The sequence below is a fragment of the Wyeomyia smithii genome, chromosome 2 (genome assembly GCF_029784165.1).
Source record: "Wyeomyia smithii strain HCP4-BCI-WySm-NY-G18 chromosome 2, ASM2978416v1, whole genome shotgun sequence".
NCBI lineage: Eukaryota > Metazoa > Arthropoda > Insecta > Diptera > Culicidae > Wyeomyia > Wyeomyia smithii.
In genome coordinates this window covers 194,775,201-194,798,856 of record NC_073695.1, presented here as the reverse complement: position 1 = coordinate 194,798,856, position 23,656 = coordinate 194,775,201, and the positions used below count along the sequence as shown (strand labels likewise).

The 23,656-nt window shown below is 39.2% G+C and overlaps 1 protein-coding gene across 5 annotated transcripts in view; it reads right to left on the bottom strand.

Moving 5' to 3' along the window:
* The window catches only part of LOC129720657 (uncharacterized), a 27,063-nt gene continuing 3,407 nt past the window's right edge, over positions 1–23,656 (bottom strand). For 2 of the 5 annotated variants that reach the window (XM_055672164.1, XM_055672166.1), the window contains exons 2-5: positions 2,311–2,587; positions 2,029–2,255; positions 1,849–1,959; positions 1–761 (exon numbers count right to left, since the gene is read on the bottom strand). In XM_055672164.1, coding sequence (XP_055528139.1) covers positions 709–761; positions 1,849–1,959; positions 2,029–2,255; positions 2,311–2,587 — 668 coding nt within the window. In that variant the 3' untranslated portion in view covers positions 1–708. Of the gene's footprint in view, positions 1,960–2,028; positions 2,256–2,310; positions 2,588–2,937; positions 3,170–23,656 lie in introns of those variants that run through there. The other 3 variants (XM_055672168.1, XM_055672167.1, XM_055672165.1) reach the window with 3 other exon arrangements.

Here is a 23,656-nt window from a genome sequence, read left to right as displayed (position 1 = left end):
TCAAGTTTCCGACATTTAAAAGCATATGTAATTATTTATTGATGCGTTGGTGAATAATAATATTCGCCTATGGTTTACTGGACTATTCTATAGTTTACATACACCCCAATTACATACAATAGAATTAGTAATTCAACATGGAATTCTTCAGTTCATTTCATCGGTGTAGTTAAAAAGTACAGCAGTAAAAAACTTTTTTTTTCGAAAAGACAAAAATAATAGGTAAATACAGAGGCTTGTGATCAGATATTCTGTTGTTTTTTCCGGCCTTATCTGATCTGACCTCGAAGCTGGTTTCGTAATACTAGCACCATCATCTATTACACCGGGCTGTTGTTTCAAGTGGTTCTGGTACCTCTGATGCTGTTGCATCAATCCATGATAGATGGTAAAATAGATGACCTTAAAACTATTGCCTAAACACACGAATCTTCTCTCGGTCACTAAACAACTTCCCTCCAATTCGGACACACGGATTCTGCTTCCTTCTCACCTAACACCTACGTACTAAAAAGTTTTGTTTAGCAGTTTTTTATTTCAGTGGGATTAGATTCCTTTTAGTGGCATATTTTTATTTTTGGTGCATGTTGTGTTACAAAAGATTTATGATTTGGCGTGAACTTATGCTTTGAATAGAGTATGTGTGCTGAACTTATCCTTAAAAAGCAGTTTTAGTACACAATTTACGGTTGCTGGCTAAAAGCTTACTTAGGAATCGCATCTTTTATATTCTGTAACTATAGACGGTATGAACAATTTTTCTGTTGTTCGTGCAACGCGCAAAGGATACAAATTGTAATCGAAGAAAAGAAAAAGAAAGAGAAAACGAAAAGGGTTAACATTATAGCTAATTGCAGAGCAATAAAAACGCCGAATTCATAACTCGAACACTGAACTCTTGTTCTCAACCGCAGGATACAACCAAGCAATCAATTATTGGTTAGCACACTATCATTAGAGCAAATTAATATTTACCTTTTAAGCTGGAAAATGTTTCTAGTTGTGTTATTCATTTGAACACCAGGCAAACACAGTTAGTGAAAAAGAGTAAATTCATTATGCACTAACTCTGCCTACATAATGCTATAGATATTTTAGTTTTTAAATTAGTTGAGAAAAAATTAACAAAACATAAAAAAATCAAATAATGTCAGCAACATGAAAAGTGTGACAATTTGTAGATAGAGTATTGTTTACTGAGAAAAGTTATACCGAATAATTCTATTACTAGGAATGTATATTTTGACTAAGTGATTAATGACTAAATCACTTTATTGCTTATTTGTTTACAACGAAAAATCGCTTGTCACGACTAATAAATTCGATGGATTTTATACATAACAGGTGTGAATTCTAACACTTTGATTTTTTTTCTAAAAAAAGTTAACCTGTACCAGATCAAGGTACAGTCTAATGTTGTATTGCGTCATATTCAAATGGTTTGCAATGATATTTGTGAGACAATTGCCTAACACCGGCTGTAACATTAAGTTCTAAGCACCCTACAATTAACAAAAAAAAACGCACAAGTTTGTCTTTGCACCCGTCTGTCTACTCTAAGTTTATGAAACTTTGTTTTCGAAGGCTGGAATGTTGCGTAATAATAATACCGATACATAGAATGTGTCTGAGTTGAATGTTGAAAACATGTTAATGGTTAGAGTTTAATTGGTAAAACGGATAGATCTGCGAGCAGGGAAAAATCTCGGCCGATAAAATAAAGCATGGTCGCTTTTTTGTCTCGACACAGTCGACAGAGGGATATCAAATGCACTCAAAACACGCGGTCAGGTTGACACCTCAATTAATTATCATTCAAGGGAACACGAGTCAAACAAACGTTGATACCTTGATTTTGTTGAGTTTCTAGCTCGCGTACAATGAAATCCCGCAGTTCAGTGTAGGCCTGTTTCAGGTTGTTGTTGTGAACTACTATGTGAAAGTTACCGGGAATGGAGCCTAAAATGCGCAATAATAGTTGATTTTACCAAGCCATGCTTTTTACAGGATTGACAGCAAGACACTCACCATATTCCAATTCTATTCTTGCGGTATTCAGACGTTTTTGTAAACTCTCCTCGGTTTCGGTTTGCCTGCCTCGCAGCCTACGCTCAAGCTCAGCCACCGATGGTGGATTAATAAACACCAACAGAGGATTCAGTCGCTCCGAATTGCGCACCTGTTTTACACCTTCAATTTCTATATCCAACACGCATACCTTTCCTTGGTGCTGAACATTTTCCACAGCTTTTTTGCTGTAAAACAAAATCCATCAATTAGGAAAAAACTTCCTAAGCAATCTCTTCTCACCTGGTTCCGTACATGTTTCCACTAAAAACGGCAGTCTCGATAAATTCGCCGTTCTCGATCGCAGCTTGCATTTCTTCCACCGAAACGAAATGATAATGGATTCCATCTTCTTCTCCGGGGCGTGGTTTCCTAGTTGTATGTGACACACTGAAACCGAATGTGTCCGGGAATTCTTTAAACAGTTTCTTAAGTAAGGTACTCTTGCCGGAGCCGGATGGGCCACAAATTACCAGTGGTCGTGGACCTTGCCTAACCATGTTGCTTAATCGGGAAAATGCTGGTAATGTAAAAGAAAAAAATGTCAATCAATTTCGAATTATTTTATTGTATCAGAACCACTTAGTCTACACAGAAGCTCAAGTACTTGTGGAATAAACTACATCAAGCAACTAAACATGCAGCTAAGGTACCTAATAAGTCTTATGTTAGCACTTCAATTAATGGAAAACTCGTAAGAAAAATACTTGAGGAAATAAGACAACTGGCACGCAATGTTTTCCACAAACGTTGTTGTCCTTCCCAATCAAAATGATGTCAATCAACTATAAATGCACGTCGCCTTGTTAGGTTTTGTCGCACCTTTCAAGTCTACTCGCGTGTGAGTAATGTGCTTTCCCCCAAACTCACTCACTCCTATGCGAGACGCCTCAATCCCTCAGTGCGGATCGTTGCAAGGAAAACAGTTCAAATTCCGACAAAAACACAACAAACTACGATTCACTTCTATTTTTACTCAACGCGGTTTTACACAAAAACTTGACCACGTTGCTGATGGCTGATGGCCTTGGACTGATAGGGCTCCGCTCTCTCTGGGACCGGCTTCAATGAATGCTCTCGGATGACTGAGCCAAAATCCGGCGGTTTGAATGCGGTCGAAGGTTCGCGTGCTGCGAATTCGAGCGCGAAGCGCCGGCCGAAGCTGGCCGAGTCTGCGCAAAATCCGCTTACGGATTTCGGTAACGTAAAAATACAACCACACTGATCAACCAGGCCAAGTCGCGTGAGTTTTTTTTGTTGCCATGTGGTTATTCTGCAGTAAATTTTACTCCAATATGGTTGACTGGGATGGCAATTGTACAAGTCGGGCCGTCCCGGAAAGGCTCGACTATCGTGGAAGATTTGTTGAAAATAAGGCCGTTCACCTTAGTCTTAGCCAGAAGTTATTTCTCGAAAACCTATCTGATTGATTTTCGGTGCGCGTTTTCATATACGCTTTTTTAATCATCAACAGACCAGCAGGATTCAAATCAATTCTTCTGTATCAAGACACAAAAGTTATTTTTTTCGGAGCTGCTTATGCCATCGTGATATTTTAAAGATATGTTGTAATAGGGCTATTTGTTATAAACTTGCAAGAGGCCACCGCTTTCGACGGCGGGTGGTTAGTCGATTCGGTCAACGAACACCTCAGCGATATTGCGTTGGTTGCTTACTGCGATAATTCATTTCTCTCGCAAAGATACTCTTATCGCTTATTTGATTCAAGACCCCTAAGAGGAAATGCCACACTTAACCCATTCCCCGCGGGTGATGCCATATGGCATCACCTGACATATAAACTTTGATAACGGTTTAACAACTATACTTGGAATTTCTAACGATGAAAATTTTCTAACCAGTTGGAGAACAGATTGATCTTCAACATGCAATACAGTTTATGCCAATTGGTTGCTGAGTAATAAGAGTTTGAATGTCATTTTTCGATGTGAAAAATGATTTCTCTCGGCGGGGATAGGGTTAAGAGGGGGTTATTTATAAAAGATTTTGTTTTTTATATATTGCTTGAAACACAGTGGAGCAGAAAGTTGTGAATCTTACAACACTAAATGAAGGCACAGTTTATTGCTTTTAAAATGAAGTAGCAGCTAAACTAAAAGAGTTATACGCTTGGTTCCAAAAAACAACTTGTAGAGAAGACTTCAATGTTCAATCTAGCTAACAAACCCATGTTTATCACACATTTCAGAGAGACAATTGCAGTTTAGTTCTCAAAAAAACATTTTTACATTTTTCCTTTTTAAGTGCTTCTTTTCTCTCTAATTTAACATTTTAAAGATACTATTGATTACGAAATTTTTTCAGCTTTACAATTAAATCGACATAATTCAGTTAGTTATCATACTTCTAACGATAAACTTCGTTGAAGGCAAACATAACCGAAAACTGAACTGAGGCTGAGAAATGTGATTGGGGTAGTCCGAGACCCCTCCCTCTTCTGGAAGCAAGGGGTCCCGAACAAATGAATCACAAATTTTTGCAAATCTTGAGTCAATCAAGTAAATTGAACCAAGTATGGCATGTGAAAGTTTCTGCGGGTTAGCAATATCTCCATGGTGGTTCGACACTTTTCTCTTCTCTGGAAGGGAGGGGTCCCATATCAATAAAAAACGAATTTCTGCACAACTCAAGAACTAATCAGGTGACTGGAACTACATTTGGCTTGTGGAAGTTTTTGGGAGCCTCTTCTGGCCCCGGTACAGTCGAGCCATCAGTCATGCAATGGTATCACAGCCAACATAGTAAGATAGTCATCTAGGCGTGATATGCCAGGCAAATATCCGGATATTTCCAACTTCTCCCGGCCTAATGTTCTTCAATGTTTCAGATGCTCTGTGTACAACATCACGGAAGTTCCCAAACCTGTCGATCTAGACAAATCTTCAGGTCGTAACTGTTGATGCGTAATCTAGCACAGTAGAAACTGAAGCACCGAACACTGTGATAAATAGTGCTGCAACGGCAATGGACGAGCAACGACGTTGTCATGTCTGAGCTCGATTTTCGTAAAACTGACTTCGATGCCCTCATTGGATTGCTCTACCTAATTGGTTGGTCTGACATTTACACAAGTGTGAATAGTGATGATGCTGTTAGTGCTTTCAGTACCGAATAGCATTATTGTTTTACTCAAGTAGTACTTCTGCTCAGAACTCCCAAAAATCATCTTGGTCTAATGCGCGATTGAGGGATTTGAAACGAAACCGTTCGCAAATGCTCGGTATACTGTCGACGAAAAAAATCGGTTCTCAAAACGCCTATACTCCCTATAATCGCATATGAGTCCCATCTGGAAAATCGTCGAGTTGAGAAAACAGCGTTTAAAGATATTTTTCTTGTTTTAGGTATTTCACCTGTTTGGGGTGGATTATTCTTATTTTTTCGACATAATGTAATGAAATAGTCCTTAATCATCACTTTTTCATGAAAGAATTGCCTTTTTCGTGAAAATTACAATGAAAGATAAAGACGAAACTGATATGCGATTTTTAGGCCATCGAGTAGCAAAATAATCGCATACCAGTCTCACTTTCAACCGCTATGTGTAGGAGTAGTCATATTTTTCTCAAGTATTTTGAATATGATCAGATGTTTATGGCCGCAGACTGCTTCTATGCTGCATTGAAAATGGGGGAGACGTCCACCCATTACTTACCCCAACTTTAAGGTCGTCTTAGAACAAGCAAAGTATAAGGTTGGAGTCTTAGATATGCTACTGAATAATTTCCTTACTTACGTCTTCAGTGTTTCGCAATACGTGCTGAATAACATTATTCCGCATAAGCCCGTGCATTTAGCATATTGGAAAAGTGGTATTGAGAAAGGGAAGTTTCCAATTTCATTACAACAGTGGCTTGACGGAAGACGACGGCGATGAAAAGAGGTAAAAGCTGTTTTTAGCTAAGCAACCAAAAATGATTTCTTCTGATTTCTGACAATTTGTGTGTGTTTGAAACAACCTTGCATTATTTAATTATTTGATGATTTTTTAACAGTATCAAGCTTGAAAAACAGCACCAAATATTTGCTACATGGATTGAAGAAAAAAATATGGCCATATTTAGGATAAACATTTGGTGGGACTGATATGCGATTATTTTAAAGATAGGACAATTTGACCTCACATTTTTTCCCGACTTTTTCAAATAAAACATACCAAGCATAACTGTCCCAGCGTCCATAAGGTTTGCATAGAATATGGGACAGTTATGCTTGGAGCGGCAGTGTTCTTCAGTGAAATCTATTCTTGAATTCGCTTCTAGTGTATGATCGTCCTATGAAGAAGTGTGGATTTCCAGAATTGAATCAGTGCAGCATAAGTTTGTCCGATATGCGTTACGTAATCTACCTTGGACGCACCCGCATGACTTGCCATCCTATCGAGACCGATGTGCATTGATTGGCAACGAAACGTTCACTGATCGCCGGATACCAACCAAGAAGTTTTCGGAACGAAAGTTTTGTAATCCAGGATTGCCCCGCATTACTTGATCAACTCCATATCTATGCACCGCAACGCATTCTAAGGTCCAGGCAATGGCTAAGGTAACCTACAGAAATACTGTGTATGACGGCAACGAGCCTTATGATAAGTGTGAGCAAACGATTCCAAGATACTACTACTTGCTCGATTTCAACTTGTCAACAACAAAAAATTCCGTCAGCGTATTCGTAGTAGCATGTGATATTCTATGTATTTTACAATAGATCATTAAGATCTAGTTTAGTCATATAATTTTTATACAAATAAACAAAATCTAAAAAAATATTTTCATAGCAGTTCGACATATCCCCACTTCCCCTCCCCACTCTTTTGGAAGGGAGGGGTCCTATACAATATCGCACGCTTAGCCTTGGGGCTAATAGCGGTCTCGATCAACTAGATTAGTTGAGAGAATTCGTTATCGATATTGTTTCTGGCACATTTTGCATGTGTAGGATAAGTACAACGATACACCGTGCCCCAGTGCTGAGTCGAGAAAATTTCCAGCTCGAAAAGATCTTCGACTCGATCGGGAATCGAACCCGATATCACAACCGTGTGGGAGAGCTAGCCGACCGACATCGCTAACCACAGAACCACGGGGTCCTATACAAATGAAACATAAATTTCTGCGTAGCTCAAAAACTAATCAAGTAAATGAAAGAAATGTTTCTATGATGATTTAACACCCCTTCATACTGTGGAAGAAGGGGAGGGGGGCGGAATCATGCACAGCAACCAAAAATCGACTCCAGACGCTTTTTTTAAACTTGAGGAGGAAAATTCAGGTTTCTGGAAAACAACCAGAAATGACCGAATATCACCTAATATTGGTTTTTCCGGAACTAGGCATCACGGATGACGACTTCCGGTTTCTGTAAATCAGCCGAAAGTGACAAAATACCACCCAATATGAGTCTTTCCGGATTCGTAATGATTCACAGAAGCCAAAAATCGACCTAAGACGCCATTTTGAATTCTAAGAAAGCAACTTTTGGTATTGGTAACCAAATTGCTCGTACATAAATGTATAATTATTGCTTGACTTTAGCCTCATAGAAGCCCAAGCACGATACGTTTGCTTTGCGTTGACGTAATTTGACAGAAAATGTATGGGCTAACTTCACAGAACAGATATGTAACTTTGAACAATCTTGAATAGTGATCTTGAATAGTTGAATCTATCAAAATCAAGTTAAGACAGGACCGCATTCAAGAGATCTTTAAAGCGGAAATTCAGTAACAATTCACAATCAACATCAATAGAACGAATTAAACTAAAAATCTTTCAACCATTCAAACATTGTTTAACAAATTTTCTTGGATTGTACATCTCGCGACTGTTGATACTATTTTAACCTGTTTGTTGATTTACTTGAGTATCTTCGCTGGACTTGGAAACCGAATTTTTTTGACCAACGACAATATTTTTTTTTCTCGTACCGTTTTTTATACCTAACATTGCAAGTAATGCATATCAGACGCGCTTTACACAGCACTGCTTACATTAGGTACAATGCAGAAAAATGATTGTCGTTAGTCAAGATATTCAGTTGTCAACTTGGGCAACAATGAAATTCATTAAAAATATATTTACATAAAAACCGTTGCACGTATGCGGGTGGTACTGTGTATTATCATGAAAAGGCACCCTCGCTATACCAGTACCGTGGAGAACAAAGGATTCTCTCGGCGAAAAGCGGCGAGAGCTCATACAGTCCTTTTATTGAATGAATGAAATATAAGCGTAATAAAATTTCGAGTGTAAAATGCGTACTCTCCACCGCTAGATGTCGATACTCAAAATAAAAAGATTTTGTCTCATTTTTGGTTCTTCAGTTGAACAGATGTGCTAACTGGCAAATTGGCGCAAACGCGGCCGCACATATCCATTGTGTTTGAGCCTTAAGTATTGTGCGTCATTTTAGAACTGATTATCATCCTTTAATTGCGCAGTTCAAAGAGGAAAAGTATACTTTTCAGATGGAAAATATACACTAAACAACTGAATCGTCCAACAGTTAATGTTGGTATATGATTTCCTGTAATGAATTTCTATTAGAATGCACTTCATGCTAAGAAAAATCGACAAATATCATTCAAAATATAAATTTTGAATACCTACTTGAATACGAGCCTACTAACACTAAAAGTCTCTCCCGAGCCGAGACACGAACCTACGACAACTGGCTTGTTAGGCCAGCATCATACCTCGAGACCAGCTGAGAAACATATTTGTCGTTGATTATCAGTGCATTGAGTCATTGCTTATTCGGCAGCCGAGCAGATAAGTCGAGTTTCTTGCGTTCTGCAGTTTACCGAATTAATTCCCGCTTTTTTCTAGCGTTCGCGTGTGCAGTGCAGTTTTGTGGTAGTGGTACGCTGTGCGTGCAGACGAGAGCGGCACGATCAACCGTATATACTGCGTTGGTCTGGATTGCCCCGCAGCAGGGGAGTGCAGCTGTGGTAGTGGTGTACTTGGCGCGTATGCTGATACGTGTGCAGATTTACTTCGGATTGCCCGTCCCGCATCACAGAGAATTGCTGTGACTGGTGGGGGAACCCCGACTGGGGAGAAGCAAGTGGCGCCGCCGCTACGCAGTTACAGCGACAGCGTATCCAGTGTTGCGGAATTACATCGATATATGTATAAGATAAGTGATACTACGATTTAATTCTCTTTGGCATATTTTTATATACATATTTATTTATTTTTTTCCTATCTTCCCTTTTTCTAATTTATATTATATAAATCATCTTCATTACTTTTGTGTATATGAGTAACTCGTTTTTATAAAATTTTCGGCGGTAGGCAGTTCACGACCCAATGGCGGTGGGTGGACTGTCTATTCCCCCGGACCTTTCCTCCTGTTCAGAGGGAGAAGAGTCCGTAATGGATTTCTCTGACACCCCTAACAACAGTGTGGACGGCTTCTCTGAAGTGAAGAAAAAACGTAAGAGACCTCGTCACACTGCTTCGCCTATCCCATCCACCAATGACGCACCAATTCGAGTAAAGAAGTACCAGAAGAATCAACCTGGACTTCGCTGAGTTGTATATATTCGTCCCAAAAACAAACCCCTGAAAGTGGTGCAAATTTGTAAAACTTTGCGCTTGAGATATACCAGCCTAATCGAGGTATATAAGGTCAAAACTGACAAATTAAAGGTGACATTTTCTGATCTCGAACACGCTAATGCGGTCGTTGAAGATCAAAATTTTACCATTGAGTACGGGTATATATTCCGGCACGCGCTATTGAGATCGAGGGCGTGATAACAGAACCCGATCTTACAGAGAAAGAGATACTGGAAGGAACTGGACGTTTTAAAAACCCAAACCTTCCAGAAATAAAAATTCTAGAATGCCGAAGAATGTATTCTAAAGACAACATGGGCAAATACTCCCCGAACGACTCGTTTAGAGTGACGTTCGAAGGAAAAGTGCTTCCGGATTATTTAGAGCTATTCAAACTCCGACTACCGGTTAGACTTTTCATTCCGAAAGTAATGACCTGTACTAATTGTCTGCAGTTAGGGCACACGAAAGCCTACTGCAGTAATAAGACTAAATGTTGCAAGTGTGGTGAAATAATGGAGAATAACCACACTTGTAGCGAACAGGAAGCAAAATGCTCCTTATGTGGTGGCAACCCACACAAAATTGAAGAGTGCGCAAAGTATAAGCTACGCTCTGACGCACTAAAAAAATCGACCAGACAACGCAGTAAGCAGTCTTTCGCACAGATGCTGAAGACAGCGTTACAGCAGGAGGAAAATCGTTACTCCAGTTTGGAAAACGATGATTCAAATGATGACGAAGAGGATTATCAACCTCTGCTATCAACCGGAGCTGTACGAAAACGGTCAAGTGCTTCTTCTCCTAAACTCCCTAGAAAGGAGCAGAACAAGGCGCTTAATGATACCCCTCGTGGTTCCACTTCCAAGCAAAATGCTAAAGCGTCACCACCAGGTTTCAAAGTTGTTTGCGATAAAGAGTTCCCTAAGCTCCCAGGGAAACGAGCTGTTCCCACAGCTAAATTGTCATCGGAATCTGAAAAACCGTCCTCTGATGGTTGTATTTCATTCAAAATGATCGTTGAATGGATATTTACCACTTTTGGTTTATCCGATTCTCTTAAAAGTATGATTTCAGCTTGGCTTCCAACAATTTGCATGTTGGGTAAGCAACTAAGCACCAAATGGCCCCTCCTCGCGTTCGTATCCTTCGATGTCTAAATCAGACAACAGAAGTGACGAATCGACAACAAGGATCATACAATGGAACTGTAGGAGCTTGACCCCCAAATTAGATAAATTTAAACTCCTGCTTCACGATAGCAAATGCGATATTTTCGCGCTATCAGAAACATGGTTATCAACGGATACAACACTGACCGTTCAAAACTTCAATATCATTCGGTTAGACCGCGGAAACTCTTATGGTGGAGTGCTCATTGGTATCAAAAAATGCTACCCATTCTTCCGAATCCCTCTTCCAGCAATTGATGGTATAGAAATTGTTGCTTGCCATATAACAATTGCGTGTGAGAGCCTCACTGTCGCATCAGTCTATATTCCACCCAGAGCTACTATTAACCGGCTGCAGCTAACTCAAATAACGGAGCTGCTTCCGACACCACGTCTTCTCTTGGGAGACTTCAATTCTCACGGTATGGCGTGGGGAGCACCTGGAGATGATAGCCGGGCTATTCTTATTGAAAGCTTACTAGACGAGTTCGATATGACCCTATTGAATATACCTGGATTAGCTACAAGAATAGCAAGGCCTCCAGTACGAGAGAGCACTTTATACTTGTCTATGTGTTCCTCCTCAATAGCTTTGGATTGTAAATGGGAGATTGTTCAAGATCCCCATGGTAGTGACCATTTGCCAATAAATATTTCGATTATGTACAGGCTCCAGTCTGCTACCACAGTCGTAGTAGAGTATGATCTCACCCGGAATATTGATTGGGAAAAAATCGCGAACATAATATCCCAGGGTCTCGAAACAACCGATGAGCTTTCTCCATCCGACGAATACAACTTCCTTGCAACATTAATTTTAGATAGCGCGTTGCAATCTCAGACGAGGCCCGCCCCTGAGAACAAGTTGAAAATTCGTCCTAACAAACAATGGTGGGACAAAGAATGCACCGAGATGAAAAAAACTCTAAAAGCAGCATACCTAGCATTCAGGAAAGATCATTCCATTCAACTTTTTGATCAGTTTAGAGAGCTGGAACTGAAACAGACTAAACTGCACAAGCTGAAAAAAAGATCGTACTGGCAAAATTTCATAAGCACGTTACCCAGAGATGCTTCTATGAGCTATCTCTGGAATACGGCTCGGAAAATGCGCAATAGGTCCGACAACAATGAGGCTAATGAATACTCTGAACGTTGGATCTATGATTTCGCGAAAAAGGTATGCCCAGACGCTGTCCCATCACAGCAGGAATTCAGCGACACAACGGCCATTGAAGAACCAGAGTTTTCAATGCTGGAATTTTCAATCGCACTCGCTTCTTGCAAGAACAAGGCTCCAGGACCGGACAGGATCAAATTTAATTTGATGAAAAACCTACCGGATTCGGCTAAGATACGATTTCTTGTACTGTTTAATAAGCTTATCAGGAACAATATGATCCCGGAAGCTTGGAGACAGGTTAAGATTATCGCAATCAAAAAGCCAGAAAAACCTGCCACAGATCATCGCTCGTACAGGCCGATTGCAATGCTCTCATGCATACGCAAATTGCTTGAAAAAATGATTCTGCGTAGACAAGACAACTGGGCAGAAACAACTAACCAGCTATCAGAGACCCAATTCGGCTTCCGTAGGGGCAAGGGCCCTAACGATTGCCTAGCATTGCTAGCCACAGAAGCGGAAATGGCTCTTGGTAGCAAACAACAAATGACCTCAGTTTTCCTGGATATCACAGGTGCATTCGATTCAGTTTCAATCGAAATTCTTTCCGATAAACTGCATCAAAGAGGATTCTCCCCTATATTGACGAGCTTCTTGATCAACCTGCTGTCTGAAAAGCATTTACTTTCCAACCACGGTTCTTCAACAATAACACGAACAAGCTACATGGGTCTCCCCCAAGGCTCTTGTCTGAGTCCGCTGTTGTACAACTTCTACATCAGTGACATTGACACATGCTTGGCGGACGGCTGCACCATTCGCCAGTTAGCTGACGACTGCGTAGTATCAGTCACGGCGTCTCTGGCTGTAGACATGAAAAACAGCCTGCAAAATACGCTGGATAATCTGAGCGGTTGGGCCAGTTGTCTTGGAATTGAGTTCTCGCTTGAAAAAACGGAGAATGTAGTCTTTTCAAAAAAGCGACCACCACCCCGTTTAGAGCTAACTTTGTCCGGAAGACCCATCACTCAGTCACCTAGCTTCAAGTATCTAGGAGTATGGTATGACTCTAAGTGCACATTGGAAAAACATGTGAATTACGTGAAGCAACGATGGCAACCGAGAATCAATTTTCTTCGAATGGTAACAGGAACCACATGGGGAGCTCATCCAGAGGATTTGATACGACTCTACCAAACTACGATTCTGCCCGTAATAGAATACGGCAGCATATGTTTCAGAGGTATCGCAGCCTCACACATGCTGCAGCTAGAGAGGATACAATACCGATGTTTGCGTATCGCTCTAGGCTGCATGCAATCGACGCATACCATGACTCTAGAGGTCATAGCTGGAGTGCTACCTATTAAAGAGAGACTTTTTGAGCTGGCCCTACGTTTCCTCATCAGATCGGAAATAGCAAATCCAATGCTTATTGCGAACTATGAGAAATGTCTGGAAGTTGTTCAGAAACCCTGTATGTCAGTATACCAGCGGTTCATGTCTATGGAGATAAATCCTTCGGTTGTTGATCCATACCGTGAGATTTCAACATCGCTCAAAAATCCTTCTGTTGTATTTGATTTGACGATGAAACAAGAAATCCATGAAATTCCTGAACACCTTAAACCAACAGTTGTGCCATCAATATTTTCGGCAAAATTTGGCCACCTCCCAGAACAGAATTCCTTTTTCACGGACGGATCTGAAATGGATGGACATTCCGGATATGGCATTTTCAACATGGATCATCGCATATCCCGCAAACTGGCACAACCTTGCTCCATATACGTAGCGGAACTAGCTGCCATACACAATTCGCTGCGAATTATCGAGCTCAAGACACCAGGCAATTATTTCATCTTTTCGGACAGCCTCAGTTCTATCGAAGCTCTCCGATCGATCAAACCGGTCAAGCATCCGTCCTATTTCCTCCCGGAAATTAGACGGATATTAGAAGTGCTGGTTGATCGGTCTTTCATTATCTGCTTTGTGTGGGTCCCCTCCCATTGCTCAATCCCAGGCAATGAAGAAGCTGATTTACTAGCGAAAAGGGGTGCCATAGAAGGAGATATATTTGATAGACCGATCACCTACACCGAGTATTCTCACCTACCCCGACAACTGGCTCTGGCAAACTGGCAGGAAAAGTGGGATTCTGGCGATTTGGGGCTATGGATGCACTCCATCTCGCCCAAGGTGTCTACGAAATCATGGTTTAAAGGGCACGATTTAACTCGGGATTTTATACGAGTTATTTCACGCCTAATGTCAAACCATTACATGGCAAATACTCACCTCTATCGAATAGGGATAGTCGATAGCAACCTTTGCGAATGTGGAGGGTACGAGGATATAGAACACGTAGTCTTCGTATGCCCTAAATACCACAGAGCAAGGAATAAACTTTTCGATTCCCTCCGGGAACGCAATGCACCATCTGCAATGCAAGTTCGGGATGCACTTGCCAGTCATGATATCAGTTTGCTCACCCATATTTACCAATTTATTAAAGATATAAATTATCGTATTTGAATCCTCTTCCCTTCTTCGCTTCTCTCTGTCCCCCCCTCACTAAGCAGATCTTTAAGGATTATACTAATCTTTATCTTTCTTTCTCCATCTTTCATCTTAGGTTATGATTTCCAAGAGACAAGGACTCATCATCCCTCAATTTTATACTTATTCATATAGATAGATCGTTTTACATATAGATAGATATAGATAGATGTACATATTAGTTTTAGGTTGAATTAATTTTGTATTTTTAATTTGTATTTTAAAGAGAAAAGATGAGAGGGTTTTTATGCCTGTTTGAGGAGGAGCAGTCGGGATACAAGCTCTACTCAAGCTGGCTTTTCCCTACTCCAAAAAGACATTCGGCCCCATTATGCTTCGCGGTTGGGCCTAAATAAATATTAGAGTTACAAAAAAAAAATCAGTGCATTGAGTATTCCATATGATCTTCGAAATTTCACATAACATAATTTATAGATAACAGAGTGGCCATTTTTTTAAACATTGTGCAATTTCGATGAGTGCCGGGCGGAAAAAGTTTCCCTTTTACTTTAAAATTAACCCATGAACATTTGAAGTTTATCCGAGTTCATTAAATGGGCCCACAAACGCATATACACTAAGGTCGCTTTTTACGCGGTTTTTTACGCGGCTTTTTTTACGCGGATTCCGGAGTTCACGCGGTATTTTTACGCGGATTCCGGAATTAACGCGGTTTTTTTACGCGGATTCCGGAATTTACGCGATTTTTTTTACGCGGATTCCGGAATTTACGCGTTTTTTTACGCGGATTCCGAAATTTACGCGTGAAAAAAGACTTTAGTGTATTTGCAAAAACAGATTCTTATAATAATTACCGTTTTTTGTATCGCTTTTTCTAGTTTTTTTTTCTAGTTTTAATAGCCTTTGGTTCTCCAAAAAGTTACTTTTACATATTACGTAATGCGGATTTTTGGCAATATTTAAGATAAATTTGAATACACAATGTAATTTTGCATGTGGGCCTCGTGCAGTGGAACGCTTCGCTGAATAACCATCTCCTCTGCTGAGTGCGTTACGTAATATACGAAAGATCTGTTATATTCGTTAGAGGGTTTAAAGCTGGCTTACAGTGGTTAGGATATAAAACGTACTTCATTGTAGCAACTGCGTGGAGTGAACCGTCACAATCAGATCGGTAAGGCAAAATCCGACTTAACCCTCTAGTGCCCAGTACCGCGTTCAGATGATCTTTGGTTACACCTCTAAAAAGTTTCAATCAATACTTAAAAAATGTTTATAAAGATTCATAGTGATTTTTTCGAAGTCCGTCTGAAAATTGACTTCGGCAGTAGAGGGTAAATTGACGACGTAATATTCGTGAATCCATTATTTGGAACTTTTTATATGGATCTCCCGGATGGTCTCGAGGTACGATGCTGGCCTAACAAGCCAGTCGTCATAGGTCATAGGAGTCTCGGCTCGACAGAGGCTGTTAGCATCAGTAGGATCGTAGTGCTAGCCCCGCAATTGCCCTGTACACTAAAACGTCAGCTGCGAAGTCTGTGTATAAATAAACAAAAGGTCAAGTTCCGAATCGGAATGTAGCACCAGGGCTTTGTTTTGCTTTTTGTGTGGATTTGATTTTAGTTTAAGCACAGATAACAGATATCCAAGCTAACTTTGCTTCATGTGTAAAAAGACGCAACGGTTTTTTAGCATGTCGCAATACGCAGTATGGTGGCGCTAAGAACACTCAGTGGTCAATGATTCGATAAAATCGATAGTTTTCCAGCTTTTATCGATATTATCGCAATGAGAAAGGTTGCCGTTTTCGAATGTAGAAATTTTGAGCAGTCATAATGTGTGTATTATCGACTTCTTTATTCAATCCCTCTGTATATTTGCGATAAATTGGTTTGTTTTGGTGTTGGTTTGAAAAAATAAATTCATAAACCCCACAAAATCTATGTTATATCGTTGCATAAACAGTGACTGTATAATCTGTAAGAATTTTCATGCGTCTGGCAGCTTTGACCGTAAACCAGCGCTGCCATCACTAAAGTGGTTAAAGTCGCAAGTTGCAGGAAGATGTCGTTAGCATTCCAAACGAGTAAGAATTTGAAATTTTACACACGATTTCTGGAGTTTTTTGTTCTAGCTTGGATGTCTGTTATCTGTGGTTTTAGTATTATTACTTTTGTCAAATTTTCATTTTCTTTTCCTAAATGTTAAGGTTCTTTAATACTCTGTCTCCATTTTTCGAATTTTATCAGTTTTTCTTCGGGGAAGTTTGTTTTACTATCCGAATTAGGGGCCATTCACATACCACGTGGACAGATTTTTAACGATTTTGACCACCCCCCATCCCCCTCCGTGGACAACTACCCATATAAATTCTAAAAAAATTGTATGGACCGTGGACATTAGCCAACACCCCCCTCCCCCAAAGCTGTTCACGTGGTATGTGGATGGCCCCTTAAATCCAAAGCTTGAGAGCACTTCAATTTTTTGTTTTTCGCCCTGAATATATTATGCTCGATTTTAAAGACGTTTAGGAAAAGCTGTCTGCTGCAATTGGGTCCTAAAGCTTTACCAGTTTTTATGTATCATTTAAAAAAGCTGCGTTTTCTGAGCAAAACGTGATTTCAAAAAAAATGTTTATCGTTTTCCTTCGATTTTTAAATGAAGATTTAAAGAACTACTCGAAAGGTCTTAAATGACATTTCGCCTATGTACGGTATATGAGAGAACTGTTATTTAAGGCATTTCAAGCAGTTTTTGTATTTTCATTTAAAAATCGAAGGAAAACGATAAAAAAATTTTAAAATCACGTTTTGCTGAGAAAAATGCACTCTTTCAGCTGATATATTTTGCATTTAAATAAAAATTGTCAAAACGTCGCTGATGAACTGGCAGTCAGGATCACTTCTGATGTTTATTTTTGTTGTTCTCGCAACACTGCAACCATCTCAGCCGCCACTGCACTGTCAGTCCGGCTTACAAAAACAAATACATTGAAATCATCCCCGCAGTTCACGTTGTGTGAACACGCAGTTGTTCTATGTGTTTGTAAAGTCGGAAGAAAGTTCGGAAGTCGGAAGTCCAACTTCCGAACTTTAATTTGGTGCTGGCGCCACAATATAAAAATCAGAAAACCGTGTAAAACTTTAGGACCCAATTGGGGCAATCGAATCGTATATTCTAGGCGTATGACTATTGGAACAATAGCCAATTGCAGTATAAATATATTTATTAGTATTGGAATAAGATCAAGACAAAATTCAGGAGATATGAACTTCAAAAAATGATATGCAATTGCACAAAAAGTAAAACTAGATCTTTTGGGGAAAATTCTGTTTGAAACGCAAAATTCCCTAATTTTTCTAAAAATTCCCTGACTTTTCTAGGTTTTTCCAGATAAAATCAAGTTTTTTGATAATTTCAGGTTTCTCTGCTAAGCACCCTGATGATTGATCCCTTTGGATCAGTAAGCCTAAATCAAATGTCAAGAGAGAAAACGGTCTAGCTTCGTAGGTGACTTCCAAGTTTTTTTAGTTCCAAAGACTTTTGTATATGTATATTACTTTTAAGAAAAACTATGATATCGGGTAGCGAGCGTCTTCGGCAGGTTTTTTGCAGCAGTCTTATGCAAAAATCTGCTAGAGAAAACCACTGCCGAAGATTTCGTTATACTACTATATTTTGTTTTTCAAGTATGAATGAAAAACCGTTGTTAAACGTACTTCGCTTATGTGTTTACCTTCTTTTTCAAATAACACAACATACCTAGTATTTTCCTCACCTGGATAACAATGTCATCGTCAAATTCCATCCCTTCAACCCACTTCCAGTTAAGATAGTCAGCACAGGGTCAACAACTACAAACCAACAACAAAGAAGAACCTCCGCTTGAAAACATTCGTAAGCTACTCTCATAGGTAGATCATGCATACGTCATAGCGTAAAATAATACGGTAAAACATACATGGTGTAATATACTAACAAATAACTAACAGTAGAAACTATTGAAAAAACCTAAATTAATCCACCTAGCGGTCAGACTCAGCCTTTCTCATTCAAACTTATTATTTGTAAAAATAGATTTACATGAATGCTTAAATCCAAAAAGGAATATTCACTCTTAGGGTTCTAAAATATTGATGTTGCAATTATAGTATAAAATATGAAATTTGACGTAATGTTAGTGCTTCAGTTATAGCGAAATATAAGAAATGACTCTTAATTTCGAACAATTTAATCAACGAGCGATTTTTTTTTTGTTAGGGAATTAGAATTACGTTGTCCATTGATGTGAACTTTTGTAATATATATCCCAGTCAATTGCTATACGTGTCCCCTTGCAAAATACAATGACCACTATTGTTGAGTGATCAGGTACCTGCACCGACACGCTCCCAGTCAGGTGAAATATGGTTTATGAAGCCAATCACCTTCCCAGGATTCAAAGACCAAATCTCTTTGGGCTGTAAACAGCCACTGCCAAGAAACCTTGATCTGCGTTTAAATAATGCACCACAACTGCACAGCAGATGTTCCGATGTCTCGCTTTCCATATTACAAAAGCGACAGATATCATCCTGAACCCGGCCAATGTTCTTTAAATGATATCTACTCGGACAGTGCCCCGTTACTAGGCCGACGTATGTACAAAGAGCTCTTTTGTTGAGCTCTAGGAGCTTTTTCGAATGATTCTCGTTTGGTGTGATAAATCTTTTAGATTAGGAACACTTTTTGACATCAAACCAATTGGTTATCACCTTTTGTTCCTCCCAGCGTTTAAGCTCCATTTTCACTGCACAGTTTGATATACCGCAGAAAGGTTCTGGGCCGATAAACTGTGAGTTAGATCCTTGTTCTGCAAGTTCGTCTGCTTTTTCATTCCCACCAATGCCACAATGTCCTGGAACCCAATACAAATTTACTGAGTTTGTTTGACATAGCTGTCGCAATGTGAGAATACATTCCCAGACAATCTTGGATGCACATTTATAAGCATCAAGTGCTTTCAGTGCTGCTTGACTGTCAGAGAAAATACAAATATTTGCATGTATGTATTTCCTAGTCAGAAATACATTCGCACATTCAAGGATTGCAACAATCTCTGCTTGAAACACTGTTGGCCAGTGTCCCATTGCCACTGAAATATTAATTCCAGGGCCGAAGATTCCTGCACCAGTTTTGGTACCTATTTTTGAGCCATCTGTGAAAAATATCGTTGAACCGGGACGGACATCAGGAACTCCGACTTCCCAGTCTGTACGCGACGTTTCGCATACCTTGTAGGGAATATCATGGTTATCCTGAGGTGCCATCCAGTCTCCATTCATACTCATCACTGGCCCTCTTTGAAAAAGTCCAGTATTGTCAGGTGACCCACAAGATCACCTGACAATATAGTTTTTGTTCTTTTTAACTTCAAGGCACTCTTTTCTGCTTCTAGTTGCACGTTTTCGTACAACGGCAGCAGATGAAGAATTGCATCAAGAGCTTTAGACGGGGTGCTTTTCATTGCTCCTGTTATAGCAATGCACGCAAGTCGTTGAACTTTATCTAGCTTTGTTCTATCGGTGGACTCTTTGGTTTTTGGCCACCACACTAACGCAGCGTAGGTCAGTTTTGGACGTATAATAGATGTGAATATCCACATCACCATTTTCGGTCTCAAGCCCCACTTTCTTCCAACGGTTTTGGAGCACAACCATAATGCACTGACCGCGACTGATAACTCCTAAGTATTTAACCTGTTCACTGAATGGAATTTCTACTCCTCCAAGCTTGAGAGTTTTTAGATAGAATTTCCTCTTTCTAGTGAAAGGTACGATTACAGCTTTTGTCGGATTAATGCTGAGACCCTCCTTTATACACCAAGACTGGGTATACTCCAGAGCCTCCTGCATTCTTTCCGAAACTATGTTGTCGAACTTTCCTCTTACCAAGATGACTATGTCATCTGCAAAGCCCACAACTTCGAAACCTTTTGCTTCTAAGCTTTTGAGAAGATCGTCCACCACCAAAGACCACATAAGTGGCGAAAGAACACCTCCTTGCGGACATCCTTTCGTTGCCCTTATAGACGATAGACGAGCCTCCCAACTCAGAAGTGATTTCTCTTTTTGCAAGCATGGTATGAATCCAGTTAACAATGCTCGTGTGAAATCCTTTGTTCTTCATTGCACTAGACATTGAAGAATAGGACGCATTATCAAAAGCACCTTCAATATCCAAGAAAGAGCACAGAGCAATTTCTTTAGCCGAAAGTGACTTTTCAATTTTCATGACCAGCGTATGAAGCGCTGTTATAGTGGATTTTCCAGTTTGATAGGCAAACTGGAACTTTGAAAGCGGTTTTGTTTGCATGTAAGATGTATGAATGAAATCATTCAGCACTTTTTCCATTGTCTCAACAAAACCGAAGAAAGACTAATGGGTCTGAATGATTTAGGATGCGTCTTATCACGCTTCCCAGTTTTAGGTATAAAGATTACTCTTACTACCCTCCATTTCGATGGAATATGATTCAACCTTAATTCAACGAGCGATACCGGGAACGTTTAAATAGTACGATACCACATTTAAATCATATTGAGGCCATATATATTGATCAAAGCAGCTATAGTGTTGAATAGTTTTTGAATTTCTTTTCTTTACAAAACTTTTGAACAGTATATCAAATTTTTATGAAGTTTGTTATTTGTAAGTTTGAGAGATGACTCGTTTGTATGACACTAGTTATGTTCAAATAAGTCGTGTAATACTTGAGATAATAGACTTTCGTTGTTTTACAAATTAAAACATAACGGTTGCTTAAATTTGATTACAATCAAATGAAAAGGGAACGTATGGGGGAGCCAAACTTTGAAACCACGTGTTCAATCATAATTCATCAGTTAACCCTTAACTAGTCCGTTTATTCGATATCAATATTGTTCAAATCTGTTGTGTAGTTTCTAAGATAATGAAGTTTAGTGATTTTCACATTTCGATACATTACAGACGAAGTTACATTCCGATTACAGTTAAATTCAATAGGGTGTTATGAGGCAGCTAGACCTTTCATTTGATACTAATTCTGTGGAAATCGGGACAACCATCTCAGAGAAAAGTGAGTGAGCCCAAGTAGTCATCAGAATATGTTTCTTTTCATAGCTGGATTTCACATTTTTAAACATAACAGGAAAAGTAATAATCCGTTCGCAAAAAAAATCATTAGGGTCTTATGGGGCAACAAGACTTTCCATATGACACTGATTTTATGAAAATCGGTCCAGCCATCTCTGAGAAACATTAGTGAGATTAAACAGTCTCCATAACACGTTTCTTTCTGTAACTTCTGAACCATATGTTCAATCTTCATAGAATTCAAAAGTTGAGGGTTTTTAGGTAGCCCGTTCATTTGAAACCAATTTTGTTCAAATCGGTTGTGTAGTTCCTGAGATAATGATGTTTCGTGATTTTTACATTTTGATACATAACCTCTAAACTAGAAATCAGATTACAATAAAATTCAATAGAGTCCTATAGGGCAACTAGACCTTTCATTTGCAATTGATTTCATTGAAATCGATTCAGCCATCTTTGAGAGAATCGAGTGAGATTGGTAGAGCGTTACACACACACACACACATGCAGAAAATGCTCAGCTCGTCGAACTGAGTCGAGTGGTATACGACATTCGGCCCTTTTGAGCACTTTTATACCTTTAGTTTTTGCAGTGATTGCTATACCTTTCTAGGAGAAAGGCAAAAAGTGAAATGATAGAAATGACTTTAATTCAACTTCAATCCCGAGCAAGGCCGCAAACATTGAAATAGTACAATATTAAATTTAAATGATGTTAAGGCCACATATTTTGATCGTAGCTATACTTTTAAACAGTCTGCGGGTTTCGTTTCTTTCTATAACTTTCAAACTACATGTGTAAACATTATGAAATTCATTGTTTAAGGGTTTGAAAGCCCATTTATTTGAATTCAACTATGTTCATAGCTTCTGAGATATAAGAGCGTTTTTCACATTCTGACGCAGCGCCAAAACTAAAAGTTTGATTACAATGAAATTCAATAGCAACCTAAGCTTTAAATAGACCCTTCATTTGACACCAAGATAGAAAGAATCGGTCAGACCATCTCTGAGAAAAGTGAGTGCGAAAGAAAGGTGCACATACACACGTACACACCCACACACAAACATATACACCTATACATTCATATATGCAGAAAATGCTCGATTCGTCAAACTGAGTTGAATAGTATATGACATTCGGCCATTTCAATCATTGTTCTACCTTTTAATTAGCCAGTGATCGTTAGGAGAAAGTCAATATGTTTACTTTCATTATGTGATTTCACATTTTTATGAACAACGTACACAGTTACAATCCGATTACAATGAAATTCAATAGCAACCTATGGGGCAACTAGACCTTTCATTTGACACAAATTTTGTGAAAATCGGTTCAGCCATCACTGAGAAAAATGAGTGAGTTTAAACAACCTCAGGATAACTTTTCCTTACATAACTTTCGAACCATATGTTCAATCATAACGAAACTTAAAAGTTAAGGGTTCTGGGGACAGCCCAATCATTTGAGACCAGCTTTATTGAAATCGGTTGTGTGGTTTCTGAGATATTAATGTTTCGTGATTTTTACATTTTGATACATAACCTCAAAACTAAAAATCCGATTACAATGAAATTCAACAGCAACCTATGGCGCAACTAGACCTTTCATTTGCAATTAATTTTATGAAAATTGGTCCAGCCATCTCTGAGAAAAGTGAGTGAGAAAAAAAAGTTGCACATACACACACACACATACACACATACATACAGAAAATGCTCAGTTCGTCGAAAGAAGTCGAGTGGTATATGACATTCGGCCATTGGGACCACTTCTATACCTTCGATTTTTCCAGTGATTGCTATACCTTTCTAGGAGAAAGGCAAAACAAACATTCAACAATTAAATGAATTAATTTCAACAAATAAACGATGTAACCCAATTCCTAAACGACGCACATAGGAGTAAATGCGTTTAAAACCTGATCATAAGTGAAAAATTCAAAGTAAATCAACTTTGTATTGTAGTGTTTCATTTTGAAGTGTGATGTATGCTTGATCACTTGACAGCTTATCAACATCCAAAAGTTATGTTTACGGTCTTAACGAGAGGTTTGAACCGACAGTTTTTT